Here is a 27,700-nt window from a genome sequence, read left to right as displayed (position 1 = left end):
TGCAGGCCAATACACTTATCCGGGAGCAAATATCGAGAGTCCATACGTGGTAACGCCATCTACTGTACTGAAATTCGAAATCATCCCTACTATTATGGCACTTTGGAGCTAGGACGAATAGTTTGTTCTCTGATGCCCCATGTCCGGATGTGAATGTATATCGACCATAAGCTTCAAGTAGGATAGCAGAGACCAAGTCACTCTTGTACAGTACAGAGCATGGGTAGTATGAACTTCTTCCTCTTCAATGCTTCCATCTTGAAAGGAACCGTCTGATACCCCCTGTCTGGAAAGCCACAGAGGTATAGATTAGACATCGGACAGCCATACGTGAGATCGTATTATCCTAGGAGCGATAATTTGATAAATGCGTCTATGTGTGTCCAGCACATACATACATACATATCGGTAGTCCAAGTGCGGGAGATGCCATTCATCTGCAGTTCGCCTTTGGAATTATTAAAGAAGTGAATCCTTTGGAACCGCCGAGGACTGTCTACACAAAACTAAAGCATTGTATAATTGATAACAGGCTTGCAGGTCTACCTAGTCACATTCACGGTGTGTAGTGTCGATCTACTTGAGCATAGCTCTTGTGCTAGCAAGCCCTAACACATACAATGCCGGAGAAGGGCCAAAGCTTCGAATCGTGTTGGATGCCGGATCTGAAGAAACCCACTCTTGGTCTGAATAGCCAACCAGCCCTACGCAGACAGACTCTGGAAACGGCACTGAATAGTCGAACGCACAGTACTAGTTGCTGTCGGTCCTCACGGCCCAGGCTCATCAGGTGAACGGGATCCTATACGGGTCGTAAAGAGGGTCCACTGCTAACTCAGGTACCCCTTCTAGTAACAATCCGCCCGTCTTTGGCAATCGCCACTAAGGACTTCTGTACACGATCCAAGACTGTGATGTCTTCGAGGGGGGTTAGCATTGAGAATCAAAAAGTCCGCAATCGCCCCCGCCTTAATACAGCCCAATTTCCACTTCATACCCACCAATTTAGCAGCGTTAATAGCCGCCGACTGAAGAATCTCGAGCGGACTGAGCACAGCCGATTGGATACTAAATTCACGGTTCTGTAACGTGTAGAGGTCTGCCAGAAGATCAGAGCCGTAGCACATAGTTATGCCCGCGTCGCGCAGAATTGATGTCCCCGCAAAGGGAGAGGGGGTAGGGCTTCGCTTCATGTGGCTAGACATTGAGAAGGACTGGCAAGTCTGATATACTTGGTATTATAATCTTCATCGTTAACTAGGTACGGGGACCTTTATATTTCATCATCTATCATGGCCAGTAGCAGACTATGCAGAGCTAACAGAGCGCTAGGATTCGTTCAGACATTCAGCAATCGAGTGTGCCACATATTCAACATTCGACGGATTAAGTCCAGCGATGGAAACCCGAGAGTTGCTCGCCATATAGATGTGATACTTGTCTGTGAAGAAGCGATTAGAATGGCCATATGAAGACTGATGGCAGAAGTAGACTCACCCTTGAGCTTCTGGACGACCGCCGGTGAGAGTCCTAAGAATCCAAACATTCCAGATTGGCGAATCAGATGCTCCCATGTGCCAGGGGCCCCTATAGCCGTATCAGCAGGAGGATACGCACTCTTCCGGGGAGAGAAACTTACCAGATTTGATCAGTCCATCATACAACGCTCGTCTCATGGAGCGTATACGTCCGCTCATCGTGATCAAGTCTGCATACCACATCTCTTTTAAGGCATCGTCGCTCAAAATCGTACTGGCTATCTTCGCTCCATAGGCTGGAGGATTTGACACTTCGGAGCGCTGTAGCATCTCAAGAACGGACTGCGTGTTTGTCGCGGCCTTTTCCGTTCCGGCTGCGAAGAAAAGGCAGCCCACCCGCTCACCTATAATTATGGTGTTAGCGAAGCACGCGGTCATAGTTCGATCCACCCTGGGGAGGTGTCATTTTCTCTTACCGTAGAGTCCCATGTTCTTCGCAAAGGAAAGACAGCCACCAGCTTCCATTTCCAGTTCGTCTATAAAATAACGCATGGCAAACGCGTCATCGTCGACATTTCCCGAGTTGAAGCCTAGATATGCGGCATCAAATAGAGGGAACAATTTCCTTTCTTTCATTATCGCACCAATCTGCTTCCATTGCTCTTTGCTGGGGTCGCAACCGGTAGGGTTGTGAGCACAGGCGTGGATAATAACAACGGAGTTCGGCTCCGCGGCTCTCAGCGCAGAGTAATACGCTTCTATATCAATCTCTCTCTTCTCTGCATCATAGTACTGGAATGTTTCGCACTGGAATCCCAGTGACGAGAAGACTTGGCTGTGGTTGGACCAGGTTGGCGAAGGAATGTACACTTTTGGCAGCGGGCTGCGAACGCTTCTCAGAAGCAATCCTGCCAGATGCAGAGCACCCGTTCCTGAGAGACTTTGGCAGATGGCCAGCTGGTTATTTATCAGCAATTTGTCATATATAGTGGGAAATCAAATTTGCAAGGGATGATTAGAAAACACACCTGGGACTGTTTCTTGTCATATATTTCCGGTCCTAAGGCCAATTTTGTGGCTTCATTGCGGAAGGTTTGGAGGCCAAGAATTGGTAGGTATTCGTGGAAGAGCCCCTGGGAAAGAAGAGTCTCGCGAGCCTTTTGCACCGAAGGCAGGACCCATGGCTGTCCATTCTCGTCGCGGTAGGTTCCCTGGCCCAGGTTGACCTTCTGGGGAAAGGTATCCGCATTGTACTCTGCCGTAAGAGCGAAGATCGCATCCGGGGGGATATATGATGCGGCGTCGAAAAATGAAGCAGAAACGTCCGTTTCGGCTGGGGCGGTCTGCGTCGCCATGTTGAGGTGCTTTCTTATTTTAAGCAACATCTTCGGAAACCAAATACAACCGTCGAGACGCTGGGGCAGTATTTCTCTCTGCGATTCAAGCGCGTTCAACGGCTTTTAAGTGACTCTCCCTCGGCGTCGAGACCCGAACTGTCGGCTCCGCATCCGACTTGCCAGATCCATATAGATCGGGTGGAAATCCGATTTACGCATTTCTATCAATGGGTTTCCAGTCCATCTTTCTGTTATCTATCGGGTCTGACCCCGGTCACTGTCGCTCGGAATGCAGGGGTGATGGGACTGATCAGTTTGACTCTATGCACTGGACTAGGACTGCGGTCTACAAAATGAGCCGTTATCCTACTTCTCCAATCCTACCTTGCATAATCTCGGTTCGAGAACTATACATCGTTCAAGTGCAATGTCTTCGTTACAGCTTGTCATTGAAACGTATTCGGTCCTTACTATTGGAAGACACATAATATCCGGTCTCGTACTCCAGTCAACAGGGGCTTGCTTTCAAGCTAGATCCGTCGGCTCCTTCCATTAAGGACCCTGACTCTCATCCTAATCCACATATCAGCTCCCAGTTATCCATAGAGTATCCCAGGGAGTTTCATACACAGGCATCAGAGTGTCCATCCGGGGCCCGTTGGCACACCGTACAAGGTCCAGAGTATTCGACGATGCCGTCCATCTCGCAGTAAAAGAGAGCCTTCTCGACGTTGGTGTCCCCGTCTGCAATCGCCAGCAGTTCGCTCTGTGTCCATCCTAGCAGAGCATGGTCAGCTTTGCAGACACAACATCAGGGGGATTGGCAACCAAACCCAACGAGACCAAGGTGGATCCGCAATAGTTCAGACCCTCTCTGCATCTTCCAGCTGCCAGGGCAGCCGGGAGACCAGTGAACAGTGCAAGCAAGGGAAGAGTCGCTCTCATGATGAAAGATAGATTCGTGAGTGAGTTAAGGGTTTTACGGATAATGCTGTAGTGACGAGCTTGTCAATGGTTCTGCCCAAGCGGGATGTGTTGGGCTTTTTTATACTGCCTGGGTATGGAACTGGGACATGAACCAGCGTCACACACACCTACTCACACAAATGATTTCCGCATTGTCGACGTGAGATGTTTGCCCCTAAATCAAGCTCGGAAAATGTGTAATTCGACAAGCTAGAACCTTGGAGGTGCAGTATGACAGTGTGTATGACATGTAACTGTATCACCGAAGGTAGATTTCCCCGATGGAATGGGGCACATAGCCACACGCAGCATCAGAGGGATACATTCATATTCAGTCAGCACAGCATGTCCATAACTTGGGGCGTACAGCAGATCTTGGATCCACAGCCAGGTCGTACATATCAAAGCATCCAGCAGAAAAGACAGTATCCAATGCGTACATTAATTTCCAATTACGCTTGGGGCAACACAAGCATAGATTGCACATTGAATGAAACATCCCACACGGTTGATTGCAATACTACCAAGCGCATACATGTAGCCCAGATCTGTGCGCATATGAAGGCGTCCATGGAACGTGGAACAAACTGTGGCCACAAAGCCCTTGTCATTCCGCTCTTCATCTACTCGCTTACTAGAGAGGCTAATAGGACACTATCTCGGTACCTGATCGAGTTGTGGAATGAGTATAGTACGTGGGGGCATCTTCAGCGCCGGCTTCCCGCAGCGGGTGAACCTTCAGCCAGAACACCACCGACGAAGTATGCTTGGCTTCATCCACGTCATAGAGATAGAGGATACAACATTATTTATAGTAGATGCAGGGTCTCTGACCTGACCAGTTTCTACTAGATCTCTAGAATCACGCATATCATACACAAAATGGCCGCTCAGAAACCTACCTACCGCATCGCGTCCATTCCGGGCGACGGGATAGGTATCGAAGTCGTCGACGCTGCCATCCAGGTGGTAGAAAAGCTCGCCAAGACTCTTGGAACATTCGATATCGATTTCACACACATTCCATGGGGAACTGCATACTACAAGGAACACGGCCGATATGTGTCAGAGGATTGTTTAGACACGCTGCGCAAGTTCGACGCCGGGCTGTTTGGTGCCGTCGGTGCCCCAGGTCAGTTACTAGATCAACCCGGCTGAGACGTTGCACTCGCATCCGCATGCTTACACGCGACACAGATGTTCCGGACCACATCTCCCTTTGGGGCCTCTTACTAGCACTTCGTGGGCCGCTGCAGCTATATGCTAATGTCCGCCCCGTCCGCACATTCCCGGGCAGCAAATGCCCGCTCAACACCGCGACAGAGGGCATTGACTGGATGCTTGTGCGCGAAAACTCCGAAGGAGAGTACTCCGGTCAGGGCGGACGCAGTCATGTCGGTCAACCGTGGGAAGCGGCGACGGAGGTGGCCATGTTTACCCGTGTCGGAATCGAGAGGATTATGCGCTTTGCCTTTGAAGTCGCTCAATCCAGGCCCCGCAAGCTACTGACTGTGGTGACGAAGAGTAACTCCATGCGGAATGGTATGGTGCTCTGGGACCAGGTTGCGGCGGAAGTCGCTAAGGATTTCCCCGACGTGACGTGGGACAAGATGCTGGTGGATGCAATGACGGTCCGCATGGTGGCGAAGCCCCAATCTATCGACACCATCGTGGGAACGAATCTACACATGGACATTCTGTCCGACTTGGCGGCGGCGTTGGCTGGATCTATCGGTGTGGCTCCTTCCAGTAACCTGGATCCAACCCGGAAGAATCCCTCTATCTTTGAGCCCGTACACGGGAGTGCGTTCGATATCACTGGAAAGGGTGTGGCCAACCCCGTGGCCACTTTCTGGTCCGCGGCGGAGATGCTGTCCTGGTTGGGTGAAAAGGAGGCGGCGAAGAAGCTCATGAATTGCGTGGAAAGGGTATGCGCTGCTGGTATTCTCACGCCGGATCTTGGAGGCACGTCGAATACGCAAGGAGTGGTAGATGCTGTGAAGAAAGAGATTGAGCGCTTGGGATAGTTAATGCAGCCGGCGGGTGTCCTGCCTGTTGCCTTTCGTTCTATTTAGGGTACACCACCTCATAGCAGTGTCTTCCATATACATTCCGTCCTTGCAATTTCTCATTACCTCAAACAGCGGAACAAAATAAATGTTAGGAGCCATTCAAAAGAACGAGCCAACAGCGAATAGAGTATAACTCCGTCCTCCGCATATAATTAATTCTTGTACGGACAGTTGTGCACACGACATTGGGAGGGGCTGACTCAGCGAGGTGTTGTTCATAAAATCAACACTAAACCAGGATTCGAGTCATGGAGTCTGACACTCACCCTTAACGGGGTTTCTCAATGCAAAGATCCCAATAGGCACATATTCTCTCGGGATATCGTTGTAGCCCTGGTGCTCATTATCCAACGACTGGCAAAGCACCATGTTTTGGCCAGAATGGAGTCCACGGATCTCACGTCTGGCCCGTCAGAAATCGGTTCCTTGACGGCACAATCCAACGAAGAGAGCCAATTTGTCGGTAGTTCTAGCGGTGTTTACTTTATTAATACGGTCCGGCAGGCCTTTTCAAGAAACTTGGATTCGTTAGATGCATCTTCCGGACAGGAATTTCCGCTGCCAGAGGACACCCTCGTTGGCAGCGATGGCTCGCACCATGACAGGCGCTCTGCCCCATCCTCTGTCAAAGCATCACCGATGCCCGGGGGCGAGCAACCTTTTTGTCAATGGGAATATGACCCTGCAATGGCGGCTATACTGGGTCAAGCCCCGCCGCTAGACACCGCAAGAGAACTCATGATGGTATATTTCAAAGTTTGGCACCCATTGTTTCCCTTTCTGCATGGACCAACCTTCCTGCAAGCAATGGAACTGCTCTATTCCGATCACCGCAAAAGCCATTCTATTCCACCATCGCCAGATCACCGAAATACTTGCTGGACGGTGATCTTCCAGTGCGTGTTCAATTTAGCTAGCCATTTGAGACCTGATTTGCCTCTTCCGTCAGAGTCTCGAATTGAATCACCGAGCAATATGCAGTCATTACTCAGTTCTCTGACCTTCAGAAATGATCTCTCGTCTTTGCAGGCACTACTGGCATCTCAACTATATTTGGTAACCAAAATGTCGCTTCGAACGGCATCCACAGTGGGCGGCTGCATGCTACGATCGATGATGCATGCCGGTCTCCACCGCTGTCCATTCCGATATAGGGAGCTTTCATCGCATGATCGGCAGCTACGCAAGAGGATATTTTGGTGTGCGTACGCTATAGACCGGTATCTAAGCCAGGCTCTTGGTCTCCCTCTTGGCATACAAGATTCCGATATCGACGTCTGCGCCCCAGGGGCCGACGAAATCCATTCCCCTGGATCACATAGAGCACACGGCCTTCGAATGGGCCTGTCTACTTTCAACCTCGATGATAGAGCATCTTATGCGCCCGAGAGCAGTGCTGATGCAATACAACTACCAGCTGAGCAATCTGTTGGCCATGAATCTCACCGCAATACGCCGAGTGACTCCGAGCCGCTCCAAAACAGAAGAGAAATCGCCTTCGCAAGCTATGTTGAATCCGGCAAACTCACAGGGAGAGCACTGGAACTCTTCCACAAATCCATCCTCGTCCGCTCCATCCGCCGCAGCTCGGTCCTCTTCTTGATCACCGACGTCCACAAATGGTGGAATAGTCTCTCAGTTGATCTCCAAACCCTAAGACCCCCAACCGATCAAGGCACCATGGCCGATACACCATTCAACTTCGGACCCTTCTTCACCGTCCTCTACCAACACCTCATTCTCCTCATCAACCGGCCATCTCTCTCCCTAAGCCCCTCCACCCCCGAATTCTGCTCTGGCCTACAAACCTGTATCGGAGCCGCACGGGAAATCCTCACCGCACTCAAAGCCCAAGTAGATGCAAAGCAGGCGTTATTCTGGCCCGGATTCCTATCCGCGGCGTGGATGTCAGGTCTTGTACTCGCCTTCGCCTGTCAACTTCGACAATACGTCTTATCTAAAGGATTACAGTACGTAACCCCCCCTCTCCAACCCCCATCTCAACCCAAAACTAAGCCAATCCAAAACAGAGAAATCTCCAAATGCCTCGACTTCCTCCAACTTATGTCTTCGCAGTGGGAAACCGCCAAAAACTGCCACCGAGCATTAACCCTCCTATCCCGAAACATCCAACGCTCAAGCACAGCCCCAAGCCTACACAGACCCGAGGACAGTAGCGATCTCGACACCCGCAAGAAACGCCGCCTGAACTCCCATCCTGTAACGAGGCATTCTCGATTAGGGTCTTCAAATTTCGAGACAACCCATGATGGAACGGTGCATCCTAGCGACAAGGACGATGATACTAATGACCCCTGTTTGAGCGCCTCAAATATATCGTACTCCAATGATGTACAAGTGTCGGATAATCCACCTGGTTTGGTACAGGGTGGGAATAGGTCATTGTTGTCTCCTAATACGGTGCAAAGTCCGGAGGACCGGCTTTTCTTTCCGGAGAGTAGTTCGATGATGGATTTCGATCTGAATATGGTCGATCTGTTGCAGGGGGCGAACTTGGATGATTTGTTTGATATGTTTGGGCAGCAGTATCCGAGTTTTTGAACGGCATGGCGATTGTGTATAAATACTGTACTGTACAGGCGGTCTGGTTGATATGACGAGTTTTATGACTAACGATAGGAATCAATGGCCTGATCTATTTTCCTACGCTATCTCCTGTGACCATTACTACATCGACAGGGAGGAAGAATGGAGATATATACACGGCTACAGTGAAACGGAAGCGTATCCCGTGAGGAAGTCATAAGTCTATATTACACTCGTGTCAGACAGCCGGACGAGGTATGTAAGGTTAGGGAACAGGAAGAGCAAAGACATCACAACTTCCTCTTCGTGACATGAAAATTTGGAAAGTCATGGCATCCGAACAACTTTTCTCCGATCCCAATGTGGGGTGTTTTCCTTTGCTTTTCCCTTCTTCCAATGTGCGTTTGTACAGGATCACCAGAACACAACTACCGACACAAGGGAGTGGGCATAAGCATCGGGATCCGATAAACTGTGTCGCTCACTAGATACGGGCAGGTGACACCGCTAAACAAAGAACTTTTGGAAACCGAGGGATATCAGGACCAGCGGGGAATAGGAAATAATGAAAAATGGTAAGAGGAAATAAGAGAAGAGTATCGTTAATTCGAGAAAGGGGATAAGGGTAGGTCATCAAAAAAGAAAAAATAGAATAAGGTGAATCAAAACTTCCGTGTCGGGAGACCCAGTTCAAAACTCCGTCCGAATCCACCGTGGATATCACGCATTGAGACACAAAATTTACGACTTGTTCTCTTCGGTAGAGGTCTCCTTGGCAGCCTCCTTGGGCTTGCTGGCCTCTCCAGTCGCCTCGCTCTCGCCTCCCTTGTTCTTCATGTACTCATCATAAACGCTCAGGGCCTCGTCGACCTTGGCGCGCAGTGCCTCCTCATCCTCAAGTCTAGATTAATCAATATCAGCAATTTGCTCCGAAGCGTATGACGTTTGTGATCCAATGTGGCACTTACAAGCTAAGCAATTCGGTGTTCTCCATCTCTAGAAGCATACCAGTGATCTTGCCTGCCAACTCAGGCTGCTGAGCTTGAATCTTGGGGTAGAGGGCCTCACCCAGCATTTGCTTCTGCTGGGGAGGGGGCGCGGCAGAGAGAGCCTGGGCGGTGATACCACCGGCAACGGCCTCCTCGGGGCGTCCGGCAGGGGGCTGAGCGGCGTTCTGTCCTCGGCCACCTTGACCAGGACGCATCTGGCCTTGCTGAACGGGCACACCACCACGGCCTTGTCCGTAGCCAGGGCCACGCATACCCTGACCCATGTTGGGCATTCCTGGAACCTGGCCACGGCCACCAGCACCGCGTCCGAACTGCACCTGAGCCATGCCCTGAGGGTAGCCCATGCCATTAGGAATGCCGCCAGGGCCCTGCATGGCGCCCATGGGGATGCCCTGGAAGTTAGGAGGAAGCTGCTGGTTGGGACCCATGCCACGTCCACCCTGTTGACCAGGGAAAGGACCAGGATACTGACCGGGGCGTCCACCGGGGATACCGGCCATCACCATACCGGGCTGAGGAGGGAAGGCAATGCCACCACGCTGGCCAGGGATGAAGCCCTGCTGGCCAGGTCCGTAGAAAACAGCGGGCTGCATGTACTAGATCTGGCGTTAGTATGGAGTGCAAAGTTGGGACTACAAAGAAAACTTACGGGCTGGGGCATGCCAGCGGCAGCGGCAGCCTGCTGCTGTCTGATGGTGTTGCGAGCCTGGATGCTGGCCTCCAGCTGGCTTCTGCGGACGTCCTTGCGCTGAGCAAGAGCAACATAAAGAGGCTTGCCGTTGACCATTCTCTGGTTCATCTCAGTGACAGCCTTGGAGGCTTCATCGGGGCTGCTGAAGCAGACGAAACCAAAGCCCTTGCTCTTTCCAAGGCCCTTCTTATCGCTCTTCTTGGACTCCTTCTCTTCCTCCTCCTCCTCCTCCTCCTTCTTCTCATCACCAGACTCAGCGGGCTTCTCCTCAGCCTTCTCAGCCTTCTCAGCTTCTGGGGATTCCTTCTCATTCTCCTTGTTGGTTTCCTTGTTCTCCTTCTCCTTGTCGGACTCAGGGGTCTGAGTACGCTCAATGTTAGTGTCGCGCATGACCTTGGCAGAGGTGATGGTGCCGTAAGGTCCGAAGAGCTCGCGCAACTTCTCATCATCAACGTCGTCGGTGAGGTTCTTCACGTAAAGGTTCACACCCTGGTACTTGGAGGCCTTCTCTAAGCGGGCAGCCTCGTACTGCTTGCGCAGCTCCTCCTCACGCTCGTGCTTCTTCTGAGCACGGCCGACATAGAGCTTCTGGGTACGGATCTCCTTCTCATTCATCTCGTCAACGGCGGCCTGCGCGCTCTCGTGGGTAGAGAAGTTGACGAAACCGAAACCACGGCTCTTGCCCTCCTGGTCACGGCTGAGGGTGGCGGAGGTGATCTCACCGAACTTCTCGAAGAGCTCACGGAACTCCTCCTCGGTGACATCCTGGTCTACGTTCTTAATGTAGACGTTGGTGAAGTTAGCCTTCATCTCCTCGAACTTGCTCTGGCGGTCCTTCTTGGAGATGTGGTGGCCAACGAAGACCTTCTTGTCGTTCAGCAACATGCCGTTGACGTGTTTGATGGCGTTGTTAGCAGCCTCAGCAGTCTCGTAGTGGACGAATCCGTATCCCTTGGAGTTGCCAAACTCATCTTGGGCGACCTTGCAGCTGAGGATGTTACCGAAGGCAGCGAAGGTATCGTGAAGAGCCTTGTTGTCGATGGCACTATCCAGGTTCTTGATGAACACGTTGCCCTGGCCAGTCTTGCGCAGAGCGGGGTCACGCTGAGACCACATGATACGGCAGGGCTTACCCTTGATCAAAGTGTAGTTCAGATCTTCAAGAGCACGCTCACCGTCGGCGGTGTTGTTGTAGTTGACATAGGCATATCCCAGAGAGCGTCTGGTAACAGCGTCACGGCAGACACGGATGGAGGCAACCTGGCCGATGGAAGAGAAAAGCTCATAGAGCATAGCCTCAGTCACCGAGGGGTCGAGTTCACCGACATAGAGAGAGGCAGAGTGGGGCTGAGAAGCGTTAGGAGCAGTGGTGCTCTCAACAGCGGTGACCTCGGCAGCAGGAGCAGCAGGAGTGGTGCTGGTCTCGGGGGTGCTGATGACATTGCTGTCGGCAGCGGGGGTGGTAGAGGCGTCGGCAGACATTTTGATGATTTTCTTTTTAAGTTTTATTTCCTTTGAGCTACAGATGCAAGGATAAGATTAGTATGAGATAACCCTTATCGAAAGTGGGACAAATGATGAGTGGTAAAGGTAGGTGAACGTGTGTGCCCCTCCTCCAGTTTAGTGATTTGGTATCCCGTCACAATGCTCAACCAAACGCTGAACATGGATCCAGAGGGGTGAGTGCAAGAAAGCAAAAGCCACAGACGGAAGTGTGGGGGAGAATGAATGAGATGAGATGCTCTTGTTGTGTGAGAGGTCACACTATCGGCAAGACCAGCTGGGCATGGCAAGGAAATCAGAGGGAAAGACTGGGGTCAGCGCGATAGACGTACGACCTAAGTCAACAATCCACACAGGATCTGTAGTAAAAGGTAGGAGATGAAGAGGAATGGCGATGCGAAGTACGCGATCACGAGGGATGAAGAAAAGGCGGCAAAAGGGAATTCTTCCACACACCGCACAGTCCGAAGAAGTTGGGAAAATAAGTCGCCTCAAAGTATAGAAACCGGGACGATGTCTTTTTCTAGATTTTTCGGGTTTTTTTTGAATATTTTTTCTTCGACAATTTTCGAAAGAAAAGGGGAAGGATGTAGAAGAGGAATAAGAAGAAAAAAAGGATTGCTGGTTGAGGCAGCAGAAAGGGTTTTTTTTTGGAGGAAGAGAAGAAAAGAAAGAAAGAGAAAAAGCGGATGCAGTGAAAAGAAAGCGATGACCGCCTTCTCTCTTTTGTTTTTTTTTTTTCTTCTGGAAAAAAAGTCAAGAGGATTTTTCTTTTCTTCTCTTTGGCCCAAGACGATGCTAATCCCAAACAGGACTAGTGCTTGTTGCCGCTTCAAGAATCCAGGGCTATTCTGATTGTCAGTGTGTATTGTGCAGTGGCTCTCTTACCGGCAAATCACGAGATTGCAATCAAAGGCGCATAGGGCTTATCGCGATTGGCATTCCTTTCTCTCCCTCTTCATTGGATCCTGATGGTATGGAAACGCAACATTGGTCAACTATCACATTTTCAACAGTGCGTTATAACGTCCCAACATTTCAGTGAAAGAAAATAAAAAGGAAAACATTATTTCCCATAGTTCAACATATCTGTAGGATCCGTAATATTACTAAATGGACTTGGCCCTCAGTAGTTACTAGTCCTTGTCCAGAGACTCCGACAACTACAAATATGCGGGTGGAAAAGGTCCCATATACAAAGAGAAGCGAATAAAAAGAAAATGACAAGCATCAAGTTAATTGCGCCACAACGCCACAGCTATGCAACCAGTAACTATTCACTTTGTACGCAATGGATAACCTGTACGTCTATGTATGTGTGATCATATCCACCATCCCAGTTCTCTATAGCAATAACACAATTTGGCTCAACTAAGATCAAACCCGGCGCCAGAGTTGATGGCATAAAGAAGCTTTTCTCGTAGAGTGTCGGCGTTGTTATAACGAGGCAGCTTCAGAAGGTTCACGCAGGTACTTGTACTAGGAAGTCGCTCCTGATCCTCACTGGAATCACGAATGCTGAATCGTGGGTTCAGGTGACTAAATCCCAGTAGAGGAGCCCTAGGAGTGGACGTCACAAATCGTAGCACCTTCTGTCGCTCCTCGTTGGTCATCTTATGCATAACCTCCCAGAATAGCCGGATCGTCGGATGCTCTTCCCTATCGTCGCCAACGGTATACACTCCTCCGTATTGAGTGTTGCGCCTCAAATCCGATACGTCTATATCCCCTGATTCGCCACTAACCAAGGTCTGCAGTTCCGACTGGTTGAACATCGACAGCCACGAAGGCTGTATGATTTGTCCCAAGCCTTGGAGAAAGGCGTTCGTTTGCAAAGCGGGCTGTGCCTGTAGGCGGTACCGAGCAATATATGAGATATACACGAGCCGGTTCTGGTTTGTTACAGGTATATCTGACCCGTGGGGTTTGAGGTCCCGAGTAATCGTGCGACTTCTCCCGTTCGAAAGAGGTATGATATCAGTAACGGTGAAGTTCAAAGAAAAGTCTTCCACATCCCCTGGGTAGTTTTTCAATTGCAACTATAGAAAGGTTAGCTTGCAGATTGGAATGTTGTCTCTATCATCAACTATCGCTTACCAATCCCTGATATAGTCCCTGGTCGAGATCTTTAAGGTCATTCAGGTTGGCTCGATATGCTGTTTCCTTTTGTGCCGAGCCCGTGCCACCCGTCAAAGCCCATTTCAGCAGGAAAAACGGCGCAAAGTTCACATCAACCAAGATACCCTCGTAAAGACACTTTCCTATAACTCGCCCTAAGAACTCATACCGCCTGAGCAAATCGCGGATATTGTCATTCCAGTCTGGGCCGTTCTCAGCAAGCCCACCCTGTCTCAAGAGCTCCCGACGATGCTCAACCGCGGCTGGGTTCGGGTAGAGTAGATGTTGCTCGTTTTCTTCAAACAAGCTCAGGTCACTTATTGATTTGAAGGCCTCATTCGTGACGCTAGTTAGGAATTCCTTCGTCACACCACCGCCATCAATACCCGCTTCCGGAGTGTTGAACTTGTCAATAAATGTAATCTGAATAGGTTCTTTGAGGCCTTCGCCGAGTTCGTAGAACTGATCAAATGCATCTTTGAACACTCTCTCGCGCCGGATGTTCGCATGATGCCGGCCAAGGATATCCTGCACCGCGGGCCGCCCATCGATCATACGCCCCATCGAGACCTGGGCTACAGACATACGCCAGGCATCTGGGTCGATGAACCCTTGCCGTCTGCGCATCTGATCACGATAAATGAATTCTCGAAATATTTGTACTCGGGTGTGAAAAGGTATGAAGAACGGCATGTTTCTCAGGATTTCGAGTCTGGGAGCCACCGCCTCCAGTTGTTTCCTGCGAGCTGCTTGTTGTTGACGTCGTCTAAGAGCCTCGATTCGCCGGGTCTGTTGGGCACGTCCTGTACCAATTAATCCCAGTGACGGTTCATAATAAGCATCATTCATTAAATCATCTTGTTCGTTGCCCTCTTCCTCGTCCTGCAGTTGGTGTCTATTCTCTTCTTCCGCCACAACAGCGGGGATAAAACCTTCCATGTCAAAGCGGTTGGTCATCAGCCAGTGCCCGTCAGGGAGGAACTTGCGTCGTGAATCACGCTCATGAATCATCCTCAACAGACCGGTCACGAGGCCTTTGAAATAATCGAGAGGAATCCCCGTCACGCCAGATAGTCCCTTTTCCTTATTTTTCATTTCAAGATCCCGAACGCTTGAAATGGTATCAGATGGGGTAACAGAGGAGCTAAAATAACTCCGAATCCCTCCATTGTCATTAACAGTTTCATCTTCGTTCAAATCTGCCGAGTTCCAGTACAGAGTAAATGCCAGGTTTTTCAAGAATATTGTCATATCCTTGATGTCTTCCAGAGGAAGAGCGCTCTCCTTGGTCCATGAAACTCTCGTGTTTGAAGAAGCAGTAAAAGAAGATCCGCTAGAGAAAAACTCCTCATCATCCATAACTTTCAGGACAAACGTATACAGCTCAAGAAAGAGGAGAATAATCATCCACTCTTCGTCACGCTCTTTGGGTGACATGGTTGGTAGCCTAGCGTCATTCGTATCGCTGGCTGGTTTCAGTAAGGACAGTACCTTCGTTGAATCTTCGCTTATTGTATTAAATATGTTACTGGACCTGGATGCTTGCCAAAAATATTTGATAGCCGGTATTCTCGACCCAGGTTGGCCGGCCATTTGATCATCCGAGACAGCGGATCCCAAATACAACCACATTCGAATGTCATCGCCTCGCCGAGGAAACACCCTCAGAAGAGTGAGAGCGTATGTCGCAAGGATTTTCGCCTCCCGCGACGCATCAGATTGCAAATCTGCCAGGTCACGTTGAGACAAGTGACTAGATTGCAACTCAGAAAGCAATCCGGTTATACTTCCCTGGTTCACAAGACCGAATAACTGTTCCTTGATAAATGGATGCAGTTGTGCTCTTTCAGGTGAGTCGTCAAAGTCGGTGACCTCCCCGGATTCCAGACGCCGCGATATATGCACAGCAGTAGAGTTGAGTAGGTCCGATACAACCTTCACAAAACCAGACTCGGGTGCTTGGTATCCGGCCTGGCTTCCCAGAGCATACCTATGGAAGAATATAAAATACGAAAGCAGCCAGAGGCGAGCATCGACATCAACGGAGTTTTGAGGACTGTCTTTGAAATGCAACTGCGACGACTCGAACGCGGACGTCAGCAATTTATAATTAATATTGTTTGCAAGCCCATCCAATGTCCCTAGGTACGTTGGAAGATCTGGAACAGTCAAGTAACTCCTTGCAAACCATTCATAGGCAGTGAGCGTCTCGGCGGTTATCGGTCGAAGCAATGCTAAAACAGTTTGAACGAGGTTATCTCTCGATAAAAGACACCTTGAGGAGATTGCGTCTATATTTATCGTGAGAGAAGCCATTACGGAGTAATACTCTTGAGACAAGCGAGCCATTTGCTTCGGGATAAGGTCCGTCAAAAACATCAGTAACTCGAGAAGAGGCCACACAGCAATCGCCGGCACTGTCGGACCGATAGCTAAATGCAGCACACGTAAAGTCAACTTTGACAGCCGCTTCAGAGGCGTTGTCCACTCTCCTTCGGTCGCAATGGTGGGCACCTTGTGTAGGGTTTTTTGGAATGCCTTTGAAAAGTAGGCAAGTCGGAGGATATCACCACTGTTCCGCGGCTCCAGGAACTGTACCAACAGTCGTAACTGCGACAGGCACTCTGCTGCTGTAGCATAGTTAGGTGAGGTATGTACAGCATCATGGGATATTTCATCGAATGATAGGAGTAGTTGTGACCTCTGTTGCTCAGTGACATCCCACTCTGCTCGCCATGCATCACACGTTATCTTCCTACTTTGATAACCCCGCCATGTCCGCTGCACGATCCGGATCGCGCCCAACCGTTCTCTCTCTTGTTGCCTTAGTAGGCGCTCTTGCTGTGCAACTGCCAGAGTATTCTGGGGCCCTGTGCCATGAGGGTGTTGTCTTCCGGAAGGAAATGCGGCGAAAGGGTTCGTATTGCGACCTCCGAGATTAACCTGCCGCGGACGGCGAGAGTTACCCGTGAATGATTGGAACATACTCCGTTATTTTGCTCAGGCTTTGGGGATATTGAGGAGACCAGGTTCGCCAGATTGAAAAGTAGCTGCAAATTATGAGAAGCAAGATAAGAGAGCCCCCATATCGCAAATGGGCAAAGTTGGCTTGATCCGCAAAGATGGTGGAAGTCCGATGAGTTGTTGCGCTATGACATACTGGGGTACGCTTCTGAGAGAGCTTCCATGTATTGCCACGCACCATATGGCGGATAATCCATGTTGCCACGCACTCGAGCGCCACCAAAACTTCCATCCGCGGGATTTATAATGAATGGAATGAGTGAGAAGACCTACTTTGTTTGAGGCATTGTTACTATTTATAATTATTTCCCAGGTACCTCCCCTGTCTTATCGGTAATGGAGAAGGACTTCCTACTTTCCACAGCAGCTTAGGGCACTCTTAAGTCAGTTTATATTGAGTCCATGGTAGCAAACACCGCCGCAACGGCATTCATCAGATCATATAATTCATTTGGTATTCTGACAAAGTCTTTCTATATGACATGGCTGAATAAAGATAAATGAAGAGGCCGAGATGCAAAACCCAGAAATGCGCCCGCCAAAGAGTATAAAAATTCCAAGAGGTGTAGTGACGGTAGCCAGGAGACATTGCTTGCTTCCCTGTCACATGGTATCTTGTGAAAAAATGGGGTGGTTTTCCCTGAAAATAGCATGAGGCTATCCAAATCACCATACACCGCACATACAGTACAATATAATAATAATACAAAAGCGTTCAGACCAAGCGATGTAGGCGCGGGTAACAGTGATGCCTTATGTGGGTCAGTGGTATGCGCAAGCGAGAGGTTGAAGTGCGGTTGAGGATTTCTTCGCGCGGTCTCTTGCGATGGCCTGCCTTAGCTCCCACTGATATCTCCCTGATCCCTGGGTGAAATAGACTAGTGATGGGGTGTCTGTTGTTCGAGTCGCTCCTGCTCAAGTACCTCTTGGCCATTGTCCGAAGCCCACATGTCAAGGTAGTCCTTCCCGCCAAATGCTCGTTCAACTGTAATCAATTTGCTATCCTTCTCCATGTCCCTAGTGTATTTGGACTTTGTTGGGGCCATGCGTTGCGTAACGAATGGAGTAAGCTGTAGTCAAATGTCAACTATCCAGATCTAGGAAACAATCTCGTGAAAACGATCAAAGGACATACCTTAAATTCATCCAAGTTATCAGGAACAACAAAGGTTCGGACTTTTTTCCAGTCGATCACATACGAGCCGTTCTTCGCGAAGTAACCCATCGCGCCGGTGCGGTTTCCTTTATAGTAGCCACCATTGACCTGCTTGGTAGTCAAGCGCAGTCGCGCCATCATCGGTTGTGAAGGCTTGAACATTGTGGAGATGTTATGAGCAATTGGCCAGCAGAACCTACTGGATGGATTTGCGGATACGTGCAATGATGCCAATGTCGGAGTCGGAGGAAGGATTTGAAAGTCGGCGGCGCTAAGGCCAAGTTAGGTCCATTATCCGCCAAGAACCTGAACTTTTTTTGATCTGCGGATAAGAAAAAAAAAATATTCCAACTACCACACGCCACACTCTCATTTGTTGAGCAGTGCATACGAAGCTCTCAGGGCTATGGTTAAGATCGTGAATACATTCTTTCTACGATCTTGCCTCTTAATACTTATTTGAAGGTCCCGCAACAATGCCCCGCAAGCAGACTCAGTTGCGCGGTCCCCGAGATCAGTCATCTAAAAAGCAACCTCAAAAGAAAAAAACTAGCAAAGCTTTGAATGCTCTTGCTATCGCAGAGGCTCAATTTCCCATCAAACCAAAGATTCGACGAAACCGTTTAGGCGATGATGATGATTTATCCAAGCGGAAGCGGCATTCCGGCCGCGACATGGACGATTCAGACGGGCCCGATAACAAGCGTCGTCGGACAGGTGACGAGTCATCCGATCTGAGTGAAAACGGCGGCAGTGACGGGGAAGGCCATAAGTGGAGACTTGGGGAGGTCGATAGTGACGATGATAGCGAACTGGACAGTGATGAGGCCATGGGCTCCAGTGATGAGGAAAGATTTGAAGGCTTCAGTTTCCGGGGAAGTTCTTCAAATAAACCGAAGCGAAAGGGCCCCGAACCAAAGAAACGTGGTCGCCAGATTAACTTGTCCGAAGATGTGGAGGAATCTGAAGATGGCGAGATGGACGAAGATGAAGATGATCTTGGTGAAGATGCAGTGGATTTGATTACAGCTTGGGACATGAATGCAGCAGAAGAGGAAGAAGCAGAAAAGACAAAGTCCTCGAAGGCGAAGAGAGCAGCTGAGGAATTTGATGATAATGGTCACTCAGAGGAAAACGACTCCGAAAGCGACAACGATGATAGCAGTTTCGGTGATGAGAGCGAGTTGGAGCTCTCTGACAACGAAGATACTGGTAATGAGCACGGTCTTTCGAAACTGCAAGATTTTGTCAACTCTATGGAGACAGAGTCTGCTAAGAAGTCGACGCGCAAAACAAATGGCGGGCAGGAACATGGCAATCCAACGGAATTCGGATTGTCCTCTACACGGAAATTGACTGTGGCCGACCTTTTACCCTCCATTACAGACTCTCGCTTGAAGAGCTCCCTGAAACATGTTGATTCCACTATTTCTACGCACAAACCGTCCGGCGTTCCTGGAAAGCTAGATGCTCCTCTTGCAAAGCGCCAACAAGACCGGCTGGACCGAGCTGCCGCGTATGAGAAGAGCAAGGAAACCTTGGATCGCTGGCTAGAGACTGTCAAGGCCAATCGCAGGGCGGAACACCTTATGTTTCCCCTTCCCGATCCTGAAGGCAATCAGACGCACCGCTTAGGTGCCGCAGAGCCCCGAACGGATCTTGAAAGCACTATCCAAAATATCCTTGTCGAGAGTGGCTTAGCAGAAGCCAACGGCAAATCAGCTGAAGACCAGGTACAAGAGTTCGAGGAACTACAAGCGCGAAAACTGCCTATTGAGGAGATTCGGGCGCGTAGAGCAGAGTTGCGAAAACGACGTGACCTGCTTTTCCGAGAAGAAGTGCGAGCCAAACGAATCAAGAAAATCAAGAGCAAGTCATACCGTCGCGTGCATCGGAAAGAGCGAGAGAAGTTAGAGCAACAGGAAAGGCAGGCCCTTCTCGAAGCCGGTGTGGACATTGATGAACAAGAACGAGAGCAAAATGAGCGGCGCAGGGCAGAAGCGAGAATGGGCTCGAAACATAAGGACAGCAAATGGGCTAAGAGCCTCAAGCAGACGGGTCGGACTGCATGGGATGAGGAAGCCCGACTTGGCACAGCTGACTTGGCCTTGAAGGAGGAAGAGTTACGACGGCGAATCGAAGGAAAGCGTATATCGCATGGAGACGAAGACTATCTGGGTTCATCGAGTTCAGAATCTGAGGATGATGATGATCCTTGGAATGAAGAAAATAGCTCTGATGCGGAGAAGCGTAAACTTCGCGAGAAGCTCGAGAAGCTCGATCATGGCAGTGATGTCGAATCAGAAATGAAGGGTCCTCACGCCAAGCTGCTTTCGATGAAATTCATGCAGAACGCGGAGGCTGCACGCAAAGCGCAGAACGACGCTGAAATCCGACGTCTCAATCGTGAACTCCATGGAGAAGAATCCCAGTCAGAAGCCGAGTCCGAGGTTGGCCGACGTAAATTTGGTCATTCTAAGGATTCGAAGTCGGCCACGGAGAGCAAATCAAAACCACAGACTCGTAATGAGTTCGAAGAAGCCCCAGGATCAGATGATGAAGATGTTCGAGCTCCCGAGGTAGAACAGGATGTTGACATTATAGTCAATCAGCCCGACAAGAGAAAACCGACAGGATCAGATAAGAAGTCTCGCACACGTGGTGGTATATCTGGGTCCTTCGGCCAGAAGGAAGAAGCTGCTGAAGATGAAAATCCATGGTTGGTACAGACGAGTAGGAACAACCGTCGAACAACAGCGGATGATTCACAGCAGGGGCTTGACATCACTGTGGATGGAGGGAAACCTGATAACACAAAGTCCAAGTCCATACCCAAGAATCAGAAGGAGAAGCCGGTCATCCCTCTCAAAAAGCAACATATGGACGAGGGCGACGATAGTGATGACGACAAGGTGCCCGTGCTTCTCAAGAACCATGATCTCGTTAAGAGAGCATTTGCTGGGGATGAGGTTGTGCAAGACTTCGAACAAGAGAAACATGACACTATCAAGGAGGAAGATGACCAAGTGATTGATAATACCTTGCCAGGTTGGGGCAATTGGGCAGGTGATGGCATCAGTAAGAAGCAGCAGAAGCGACAGAAACGATTCCTCACCACTGTTGAAGGTGTAAAGCCTGAGAACAGAAAAGACGCCAAACTCTCCCGCGTCATAATCAACGAGAAACGGGTTAAGAAGGTAAGACAGCTCTTGTTGAGGCGATGTGTTATTACCGATCGATCATCAGATGCTAATATTTCACTTCTCCATCTAGAACACCAAATACCTGGCCACTCAGCTCCCTCACCCCTTCGAATCCAGAGAACAGTATGAGAGGTCTCTCCGTCTCCCGATTGGCCCCGAGTGGTCGACGAAGGAAACTTTGCAGAATGCAACCAAGCCTCGTGTGATGATCAAACAGGGCGTCATCAAGCCGATGGAGAAGCCTATGGTTTAATCGCCAACGTCGGCTGCGGGACGGTTGTTGGCGTACAGAGTGCAATTGGCCTTCGCTGACACCGTTGGCCTTCTATTCTACTTGTCATTTCTGTCTTCTGGTGTATGAATACTTAGACTGCAGGGCCTACATCACGATGCACTGTCATTTGATTAGATGACCGCCACAAAAAAGGAAAAGAGTCATGATTCCTATTTGGCTTGTATTTGGCGATTATAGTTTGAGTCTATGCTACCCCTATAGACATCCGGTGTATAGACCGCGATGACAACCGTTGTAGAGATCCTTGTGAAATTGCTTATACAATACACTTATAGTAGTAAGGTACCTACCTTTGAAAGGAGGCATCGAGCCCTATATCAATTCATAGTGGGACAAGTGATCGTGTCGGGTGAGCTCTTGCCTGCCTGAGGCGTCTGTCGTCCGTCAGGCGCCACGAGCGTCATCTGTACTTCGCCGCGTTACGCCTCGAGTTCTATGTAACATAACCCCGACACTTTAATTTTCACCCTGCAAGGAAATTGGTGGAGACCGGCCTTCGTGGTCGGCCACATGGACGGTCATGTCGATCAACTGCAAGATTTCGGAAATGTCACCGTATATCATTCACCCATCCATTGCCATCCCCGATTGGAATGCACCTCACGACACCCTTCATGGTCATCGTTCTTCATGGGGAAAGTCTGGTCTAGTACTGGACCCTGCAGACATTGTCAAGTACTAGTAGTATCTTCAGAGACTCACGTGTGTTTGCTGTCACAACCAAGAGTCTAGAGTATTTTAGTCGCCTAGCTTGCTCCACATCTGCTCCCGCTTCCTTCGGCAACATGCAAGATCATTCAATTCGACGCATCCCACCATCAAATAACTACGAGGGCGGACCATTGACTTGAAACCAATCAGGCGACCTATTCTATCATTTAGGTAAGTCATCTTTCCTGGATACATACCCGGGTGGGGAGAGAGGCGTGGCAGAACACGATAGTAGTTAGATCGGCGCATTCCATTGTTGACTCCTACATTGCTCTTCCTATTTGGGCTCCCACCAGGGTTATTTGTTTTCACCTCCTATACTGACATCCATGTAGATCGACATTCTCGTTACACGTCGCAGGCGACGCACTGCAGACAGCTGTGTCATCTGGTATCCCTTCACACGGTAACGGAGTTGTCTGCTCGGACTTGCCTACATTCTTGCAACGTGCGACTGGTATTTAGTTATATTCCTGGGGGTAAACCACATCTACATTGTGAGTGCTTTTAATCTCTTCATGCATGGCCTTCTCATTCTAGGACTTTCGTTACCTCTCTCACCGTTGTCGTTTTTTTTCTCTGCCACCACCCCTCAACATCACGAGTCTGGGCTGCTGTATACTTCGGATGACTTTTGTGAGCCCACACGGGCTTCATCATCAACTTTGGTAGTCACTACTGGGGCTACCGCTAAGTGCCTGTGACTGCATGTTGTCTTGGGGTCTTTGTATCCGTTGAACTTCTGTGGATACTTGGATCCTTTCGAGGGTTCATGCATCTGTAGCAAAGATACCCCGAACCCGAAAGTGGAAAAAGGACTTCGGGTCTATTCTTGTTTCCTTAGCAGCCATATCTGTTTTTGCCTGTCTTTTCTGTTTACCTGTTGTTGCATAAATAGTCACTTTGGTATATATTCATCGGGCTACGTCAGTTGTGGCGCATTCAAGATGCAGTCAAGATCTAGATGGCAGTCTGCGTTCATACTAACCGGGCTACTTGTTGCAGAAACGGTACATTCAGCCCCAACATCTACGCAGGAAGCGGCCACTTCCTTCAAAACTCAGTATCCTCCATCTGCTGCAAACGCCAGATTACTGGTGCCGGAGACGCAAGGTGTAAGCGCATATTAAACCGTTAGCGATGTACCTACTTACACTCAACAGTACTACCCAACCGTCCTTGAGCGAGAAGGCCATCAATTGCAGAAGCCCACTCCTGACCCTAGGGAGGACCCTTATAGGTTCGGCGGTGTTCTCAACAACTTATATGACCCTGCCTCGTTGTTAGATGCACTACTTCCCGGCATATTACCAGCTACTTCAGACACACCCGCTACCTCTCCAGCAGCTACACCTGCGCCATCTACCACATTACATTCACAGGAAACAATAAACAAGCCTCCGGTGACCAGTCTATCGCCTACCACCGCTCCAACTTCTATCTCAGTTCCCGTATCTACGAGTTCGAGTAGCACAAGTAGCCTGCCGAGTCAACCAGCTAAGACTCAAGATACTTCTACGTCTGCTGAGCCAAGTCCAGCAACCAGCGCAAGCATGGCGACAATGATCAACGGTCAAGATGTGTTTGTGCCAGTATCTACCGGGCCGATTCCCGGGACCGTGAAGTCCCGGAATGACCACCCAGTTCCCAGGGCGTCCATAGTAAGGCACCCCCAGTACATGAGGTTTGTATCCAGGTTAACTTTATCAGATGAACAACACGGACCCGATTGAAACAAACAAGTTCTATGCCGGATTGTTCCTAGGGACTCAAACCAATACAACCTTCACCCATCCATATGGGATTGCGTGGGCAAAGGGGAACGGGAATGCGAAAAGCTACGGCATGGCTATCTCACATATTGAGGTAGACAAGCTTGCTTTCGGGCCGAAGAATGACAAGATACCAGGCAGCCCAGTTCAATATTACGTGAACCCTATTGGTATCCAGTCCATTATATTATCGGCAACCGAATTGAAGGACTCTACCGTGCTCATGACAGAGAACCCGCTCCCATTCTCGGCGAAGGCTGTCTTGCAACCCCAAAGTGGATCCTCCGAAAGGATCACTTTTCCCGTGGTACAGGGCATGGGGTTTGTCACCGGGATATATTCGAACCTTCAGCCCGTCATTCAGAGCAGTGTTTTCTTCAGTAAAGTAGTCTCCGCTGGCTCTCCAAGGCCTGGTGTTTTCAAATATACCGTGGAGCTTGCAGATGGTACCAATTGGCTTCTTTACCTAACCCCAGATGATGGGAAAGATCCAAATCTCCATCTGGAGTCCACTACAAACCTGCGTGGGCCTCCTGGTTGGTCAGGAACAGTGCAGGTGGCCAAGAATCCGGCAGGTACTTTAGGAGAGAAGCTATTCGACAATTCGTCTGGTGTCTATGCGACACAAGGTTGGGTGAAAGGTGCTGTATCTGGTCAGACGGGCACATACAGCCTCACGTGGGGAAAGGAGGGCAAAGATAAAGACGGCACTCCATTGATGATGTATGCTCTTCCACACCACGTGGAATCATTTGACAAAGCTACCCATGACCGCCTGACTAATATTACGATGCGGACGACCACAAAGGGCAATGCAACAGCAGTGATCGGAGAATCTTGGTCAATGATGGAACAGAACCTACCTGTTGGTATGGGATTTGCCCCGTGGTCTGTGTCCGCAGGCAGCGTCGACACAATTTCTTCGGCGGCTCAAAAAGTCATCATAGATGTGGCACCAACAGAGCTCCAGCAGGACGTCGGCAACCAGTCCAACTTGAATAGCATGTACTTCAGCGGTAAAGCTCTCAGCAAATTCGCTACGCTCGTATACGCCGTGGACAAATTGGGTGGCAAGCCCGACCTTGCAGCCCCTGCTCTGAATGGTTTGAAGACGGCCTTCGCTCGGTTTATTGATAACAAGCAGCAATTTCCCCTGGTGTACGACAATGTATGGAAGGGTGTGGTGTCTTCTGCTAGTTATGACGGTGGTGATTCTGGTGCGGATTTTGGAAACACATATTACAATGACCACCATTTTCACTACGGCTATTTCATCCATGCCGCTGCAATTATTGGGTCCCTTGATCCATCTTGGATCCAAGGCAACAAAGATTGGGTCAATATGCTTGTCCGTGATGCAGGGAATGCCGCTACCAATGATCCCCTTTTCCCCTTTTCTCGTGGATTCGACTGGTTCCATGGTCATTCATGGGCTAAAGGGCTTTTTGAATCCTTCGACGGGAAAGACGAAGAGTCGACATCGGAAGATGCGATGTTTGCTTATGCTCTAAAGATGTGGGGCAAGACCATTGGAGATGCCAGTATGGAAGCAAGAGGGAACTTGATGCTGGGCATTTTGAGACGGAGCCTCCATAATTATTTCCTCATGGAGGCCGACAACAAGAATCAACCCCCGGTGTTTGTTCCGAATAAAGTGACGGGCATAGTAAGTGATGGACCTAACGTATCACAAGGGACATACTGACCCCGACTTAGTTATTCGAAAACAAGGTGGACCACACTACCTACTTTGGAGCCAACCTAGAATATATTCACGGGTATGAACGTCTTGTCCATCCATCTCTGCAGGTGGTTTGTTTCAATCGCCTAGAACCAAGCGGCTAATGCGTTGGATAGGATTCACATGCTGCCACTCTTGCCAGCCTCGCCATACATACGCAGCCAAAAATTCGTCAAGGAAGAGTGGGATGCCCTGTTTGCAACCAATGCTGCGGCTCCGGCAGAACATGTGCAAGCTGGATGGAAAGGGGTCTTGTATGCAAACCTTGCCCTTATCGACCCAGTTTCATCCTGGAATTTCTTCGCGGAACCAAACTTTGACTATAGCGTGATCGATGGGGGAGCAACACGGACTTGGTACCTTGCGCTTGCTGCAGGTGAGTTGACTACTCATTCATCAGGGTTCAATCGCACCACTAACAGCATATAGGACTCGGCGGCGCATAGAGTGTTCAAACCATCGTTTTCAATAAGTTATTCTAGCCCCAGTCCTCACAATTTTTAGGACGGGGCGATATAGTATGTTCAGCAATGTTCGGGGTCGGTGTCTTCGTCTTCATGCAGAATCTAGTTGAGTGATTACTTTTGTGTATATTGAACGGCCTCGCAGCACATGAGCAGCTATAGATACCAATCTTAGTGCCTTTTTCCAAGCTCGTGAGATATCTCTTTGGTCGTAGGAGTCTTGCTTCAGGTGCGGCTGAGCAAACCCTGGTCTACCAACCATGTGATCTTTTTGTCTATGGCCCGCCAATTGCTCCCCTAGGTTTTCAGATGCGATGTGGGAAAGCTGTCCGCCGGGTACGGTCAAAAAATACCGATCGATTTGGTGGGGGTATTTCTGCGGGCGCCGGCGCTCACCAATTGCGGCTAATAAGTCTGCAGTGCAGTGATACTACGGAGTAGTACTAACTAGTAGGAGTAGTGTCATACTAAGCATGCATGTATGTAACTAACTGTAGCCAGCCACGAATATCCTTCTCAGGTGGCCTGGAGGGGTGGAAATGCGCCACACCGAACTTTCTCTCACACTTCATGTGGCGATGACGTGGATTAGAAGACTTCGAATCCACACTAACCAGGGCTGTGTGTGTCTGTCGGATATCATAGATATTCTCTTCAGAATAGCGAAAGCCTATCTTCTCTCTCTCTCTCTCTCTCTCTCTCTATATATATATATATATATATGTGATTTGGTCGTGGGTACAAAATCGGTACTTGTACGATTGCACAAAATACAGTAACATAACTGTGCATTCATACACATATATCAACTACTAGTACTAGTAGTACTGGGTAGATTTCCGGAGTCTAAAATACGGGAAGAAGTGGGGAGATAATTGTGGCAGTGTTGGGTCTTGGCAGGTATCTCTACTAACTCTGTAGAATCGGGGATCCATCCAAGTGGGAACAGCACAGTTTCAGTGCAGTCACTTTGTGTCGCATGAGGTGGGGTTTTCCAGGGTGATGCATCCAAATTACTTACAGAACTGGCTGTAATCCAATAGTAGTGAACAGATACTAGTAATTACTCCGTCCTGGGTACTGATTGACGCTCGGGTACAGTATCATTGGGAGCTCCTGCCGCTAAGCCCAAAGAAGGAACGAAGCTTTTCCTGCATGTGGCTCCACCACGAAATTGTAGTAGTAGGAACAGATTGAACAGAGTTCTGTTCGTTGTTCATCTTGACGAAAGTTTCCTTCAAGCTCATACCATTACCAACAATCGGGGGAAACTTATAACCGATCATCGACCATTTCAATCCCTTTGGGCATCAAGCGTGGACGAGTCCATTCAGAAAGGAGTAGTCCCAGCGTGCTCAACGTCATCATTTTTCGACGACCACCAGCCATCCCCTCGATTAAAAAGCCTGGGATTGCTGCCCAGACCTCCTAGTCCAGATCTTAACACTCAAGGTATCCGAATCTCCCGTTCCTTGACCTCGCCTAACAACCACTAATGAACTACTCTCAATCGTTCTGCTAACCAGGTTCATCATAGTGGCCACCCTTAGCTTCCCACAACCCATCCCTGACCGGTTAATCATCACAAATTGAGGCTGTGCACGTCTTGGGA

The 27,700-nt window shown here is 49.5% G+C and overlaps 9 protein-coding genes across 9 annotated transcripts; 4 read left to right on the top strand and 5 right to left on the bottom strand.

The window, feature by feature from the left end:
- Positions 1–835: 835 nt before the first annotated feature.
- On the bottom strand, positions 836–1,205 carry ABOM_002276 (uncharacterized protein; the record flags this gene model as incomplete). The annotated part of the gene is made up of 2 exons (XM_022529406.1): positions 836–918; positions 998–1,205. The coding sequence occupies 2 exons, from the start codon at positions 1,203–1,205 to the stop codon at positions 836–838; spliced, it is 291 nt and encodes a 96-aa protein (XP_022392870.1).
- A 123-nt stretch (positions 1,206–1,328) lies between these two features.
- On the bottom strand, positions 1,329–3,760 carry ABOM_002275 (putative aspartate aminotransferase; the record flags this gene model as incomplete). The annotated part of the gene is made up of 7 exons (XM_022529405.1): positions 1,329–1,441; positions 1,498–1,587; positions 1,640–1,882; positions 1,955–2,435; positions 2,507–2,863; positions 3,444–3,592; positions 3,649–3,760. 7 exons carry the CDS (start codon positions 3,758–3,760, stop codon positions 1,329–1,331), a joined length of 1,545 nt encoding a protein of 514 aa, XP_022392873.1.
- A 903-nt stretch (positions 3,761–4,663) lies between these two features.
- Positions 4,664–5,808, top strand: ABOM_002274 (tartrate dehydrogenase; the record flags this gene model as incomplete). Its single annotated transcript, XM_022529404.1, has 2 exons — positions 4,664–4,913; positions 4,979–5,808. 2 exons carry the CDS (start codon positions 4,664–4,666, stop codon positions 5,806–5,808), a joined length of 1,080 nt encoding a protein of 359 aa, XP_022392872.1.
- A 426-nt stretch (positions 5,809–6,234) lies between these two features.
- ABOM_002273 (transcription factor domain-containing protein) lies at positions 6,235–8,415 on the top strand (the record flags this gene model as incomplete). The annotated part of the gene is made up of 2 exons (XM_022529403.1): positions 6,235–7,823; positions 7,884–8,415. The coding sequence occupies 2 exons, from the start codon at positions 6,235–6,237 to the stop codon at positions 8,413–8,415; spliced, it is 2,121 nt and encodes a 706-aa protein (XP_022392875.1).
- A 726-nt stretch (positions 8,416–9,141) lies between these two features.
- Positions 9,142–11,619, bottom strand: pab1 (polyadenylate-binding protein; the record flags this gene model as incomplete). The annotated part of the gene is made up of 3 exons (XM_022529402.1): positions 9,142–9,301; positions 9,369–10,006; positions 10,060–11,619. Coding segments are annotated over 3 exons (2,358 nt in total), but the record flags the coding sequence as incomplete, so codon positions are not given.
- Positions 11,620–12,971: 1,352 nt separating this feature from the next.
- Positions 12,972–16,707, bottom strand: ABOM_002271 (HECT-type E3 ubiquitin-protein ligase; the record flags this gene model as incomplete). Its single annotated transcript, XM_022529401.1, has 2 exons — positions 12,972–13,643; positions 13,702–16,707. 2 exons carry the CDS (start codon positions 16,705–16,707, stop codon positions 12,972–12,974), a joined length of 3,678 nt encoding a protein of 1,225 aa, XP_022392877.1.
- Positions 16,708–17,624: 917 nt separating this feature from the next.
- Positions 17,625–18,064, bottom strand: ABOM_002270 (mitochondrial 54S ribosomal protein mL41; the record flags this gene model as incomplete). The annotated part of the gene is made up of 2 exons (XM_022529400.1): positions 17,625–17,816; positions 17,882–18,064. The coding sequence occupies 2 exons, from the start codon at positions 18,062–18,064 to the stop codon at positions 17,625–17,627; spliced, it is 375 nt and encodes a 124-aa protein (XP_022392876.1).
- A 314-nt stretch (positions 18,065–18,378) lies between these two features.
- ABOM_002269 (UTP14 family protein) lies at positions 18,379–21,358 on the top strand (the record flags this gene model as incomplete). The annotated part of the gene is made up of 2 exons (XM_022529399.1): positions 18,379–21,099; positions 21,176–21,358. The coding sequence occupies 2 exons, from the start codon at positions 18,379–18,381 to the stop codon at positions 21,356–21,358; spliced, it is 2,904 nt and encodes a 967-aa protein (XP_022392868.1).
- A 1,700-nt stretch (positions 21,359–23,058) lies between these two features.
- ABOM_002268 (endo-1) lies at positions 23,059–26,053 on the top strand (the record flags this gene model as incomplete). Its single annotated transcript, XM_022529398.1, has 5 exons — positions 23,059–23,226; positions 23,275–23,772; positions 23,822–25,549; positions 25,600–25,661; positions 25,741–26,053. 5 exons carry the CDS (start codon positions 23,059–23,061, stop codon positions 26,051–26,053), a joined length of 2,769 nt encoding a protein of 922 aa, XP_022392869.1.
- Between the last annotated feature and the right edge of the window lie 1,647 nt (positions 26,054–27,700).

Source organism: Aspergillus bombycis (genome assembly GCF_001792695.1).
Source record: "Aspergillus bombycis strain NRRL26010 chromosome Unknown contig00011, whole genome shotgun sequence".
In the NCBI taxonomy this organism is placed as follows: domain Eukaryota; kingdom Fungi; phylum Ascomycota; class Eurotiomycetes; order Eurotiales; family Aspergillaceae; genus Aspergillus; species Aspergillus bombycis.
The sequence above is the reverse complement of the archived record's forward strand: the minus strand, read 5'-3'. Positions and strand labels throughout refer to the sequence as shown.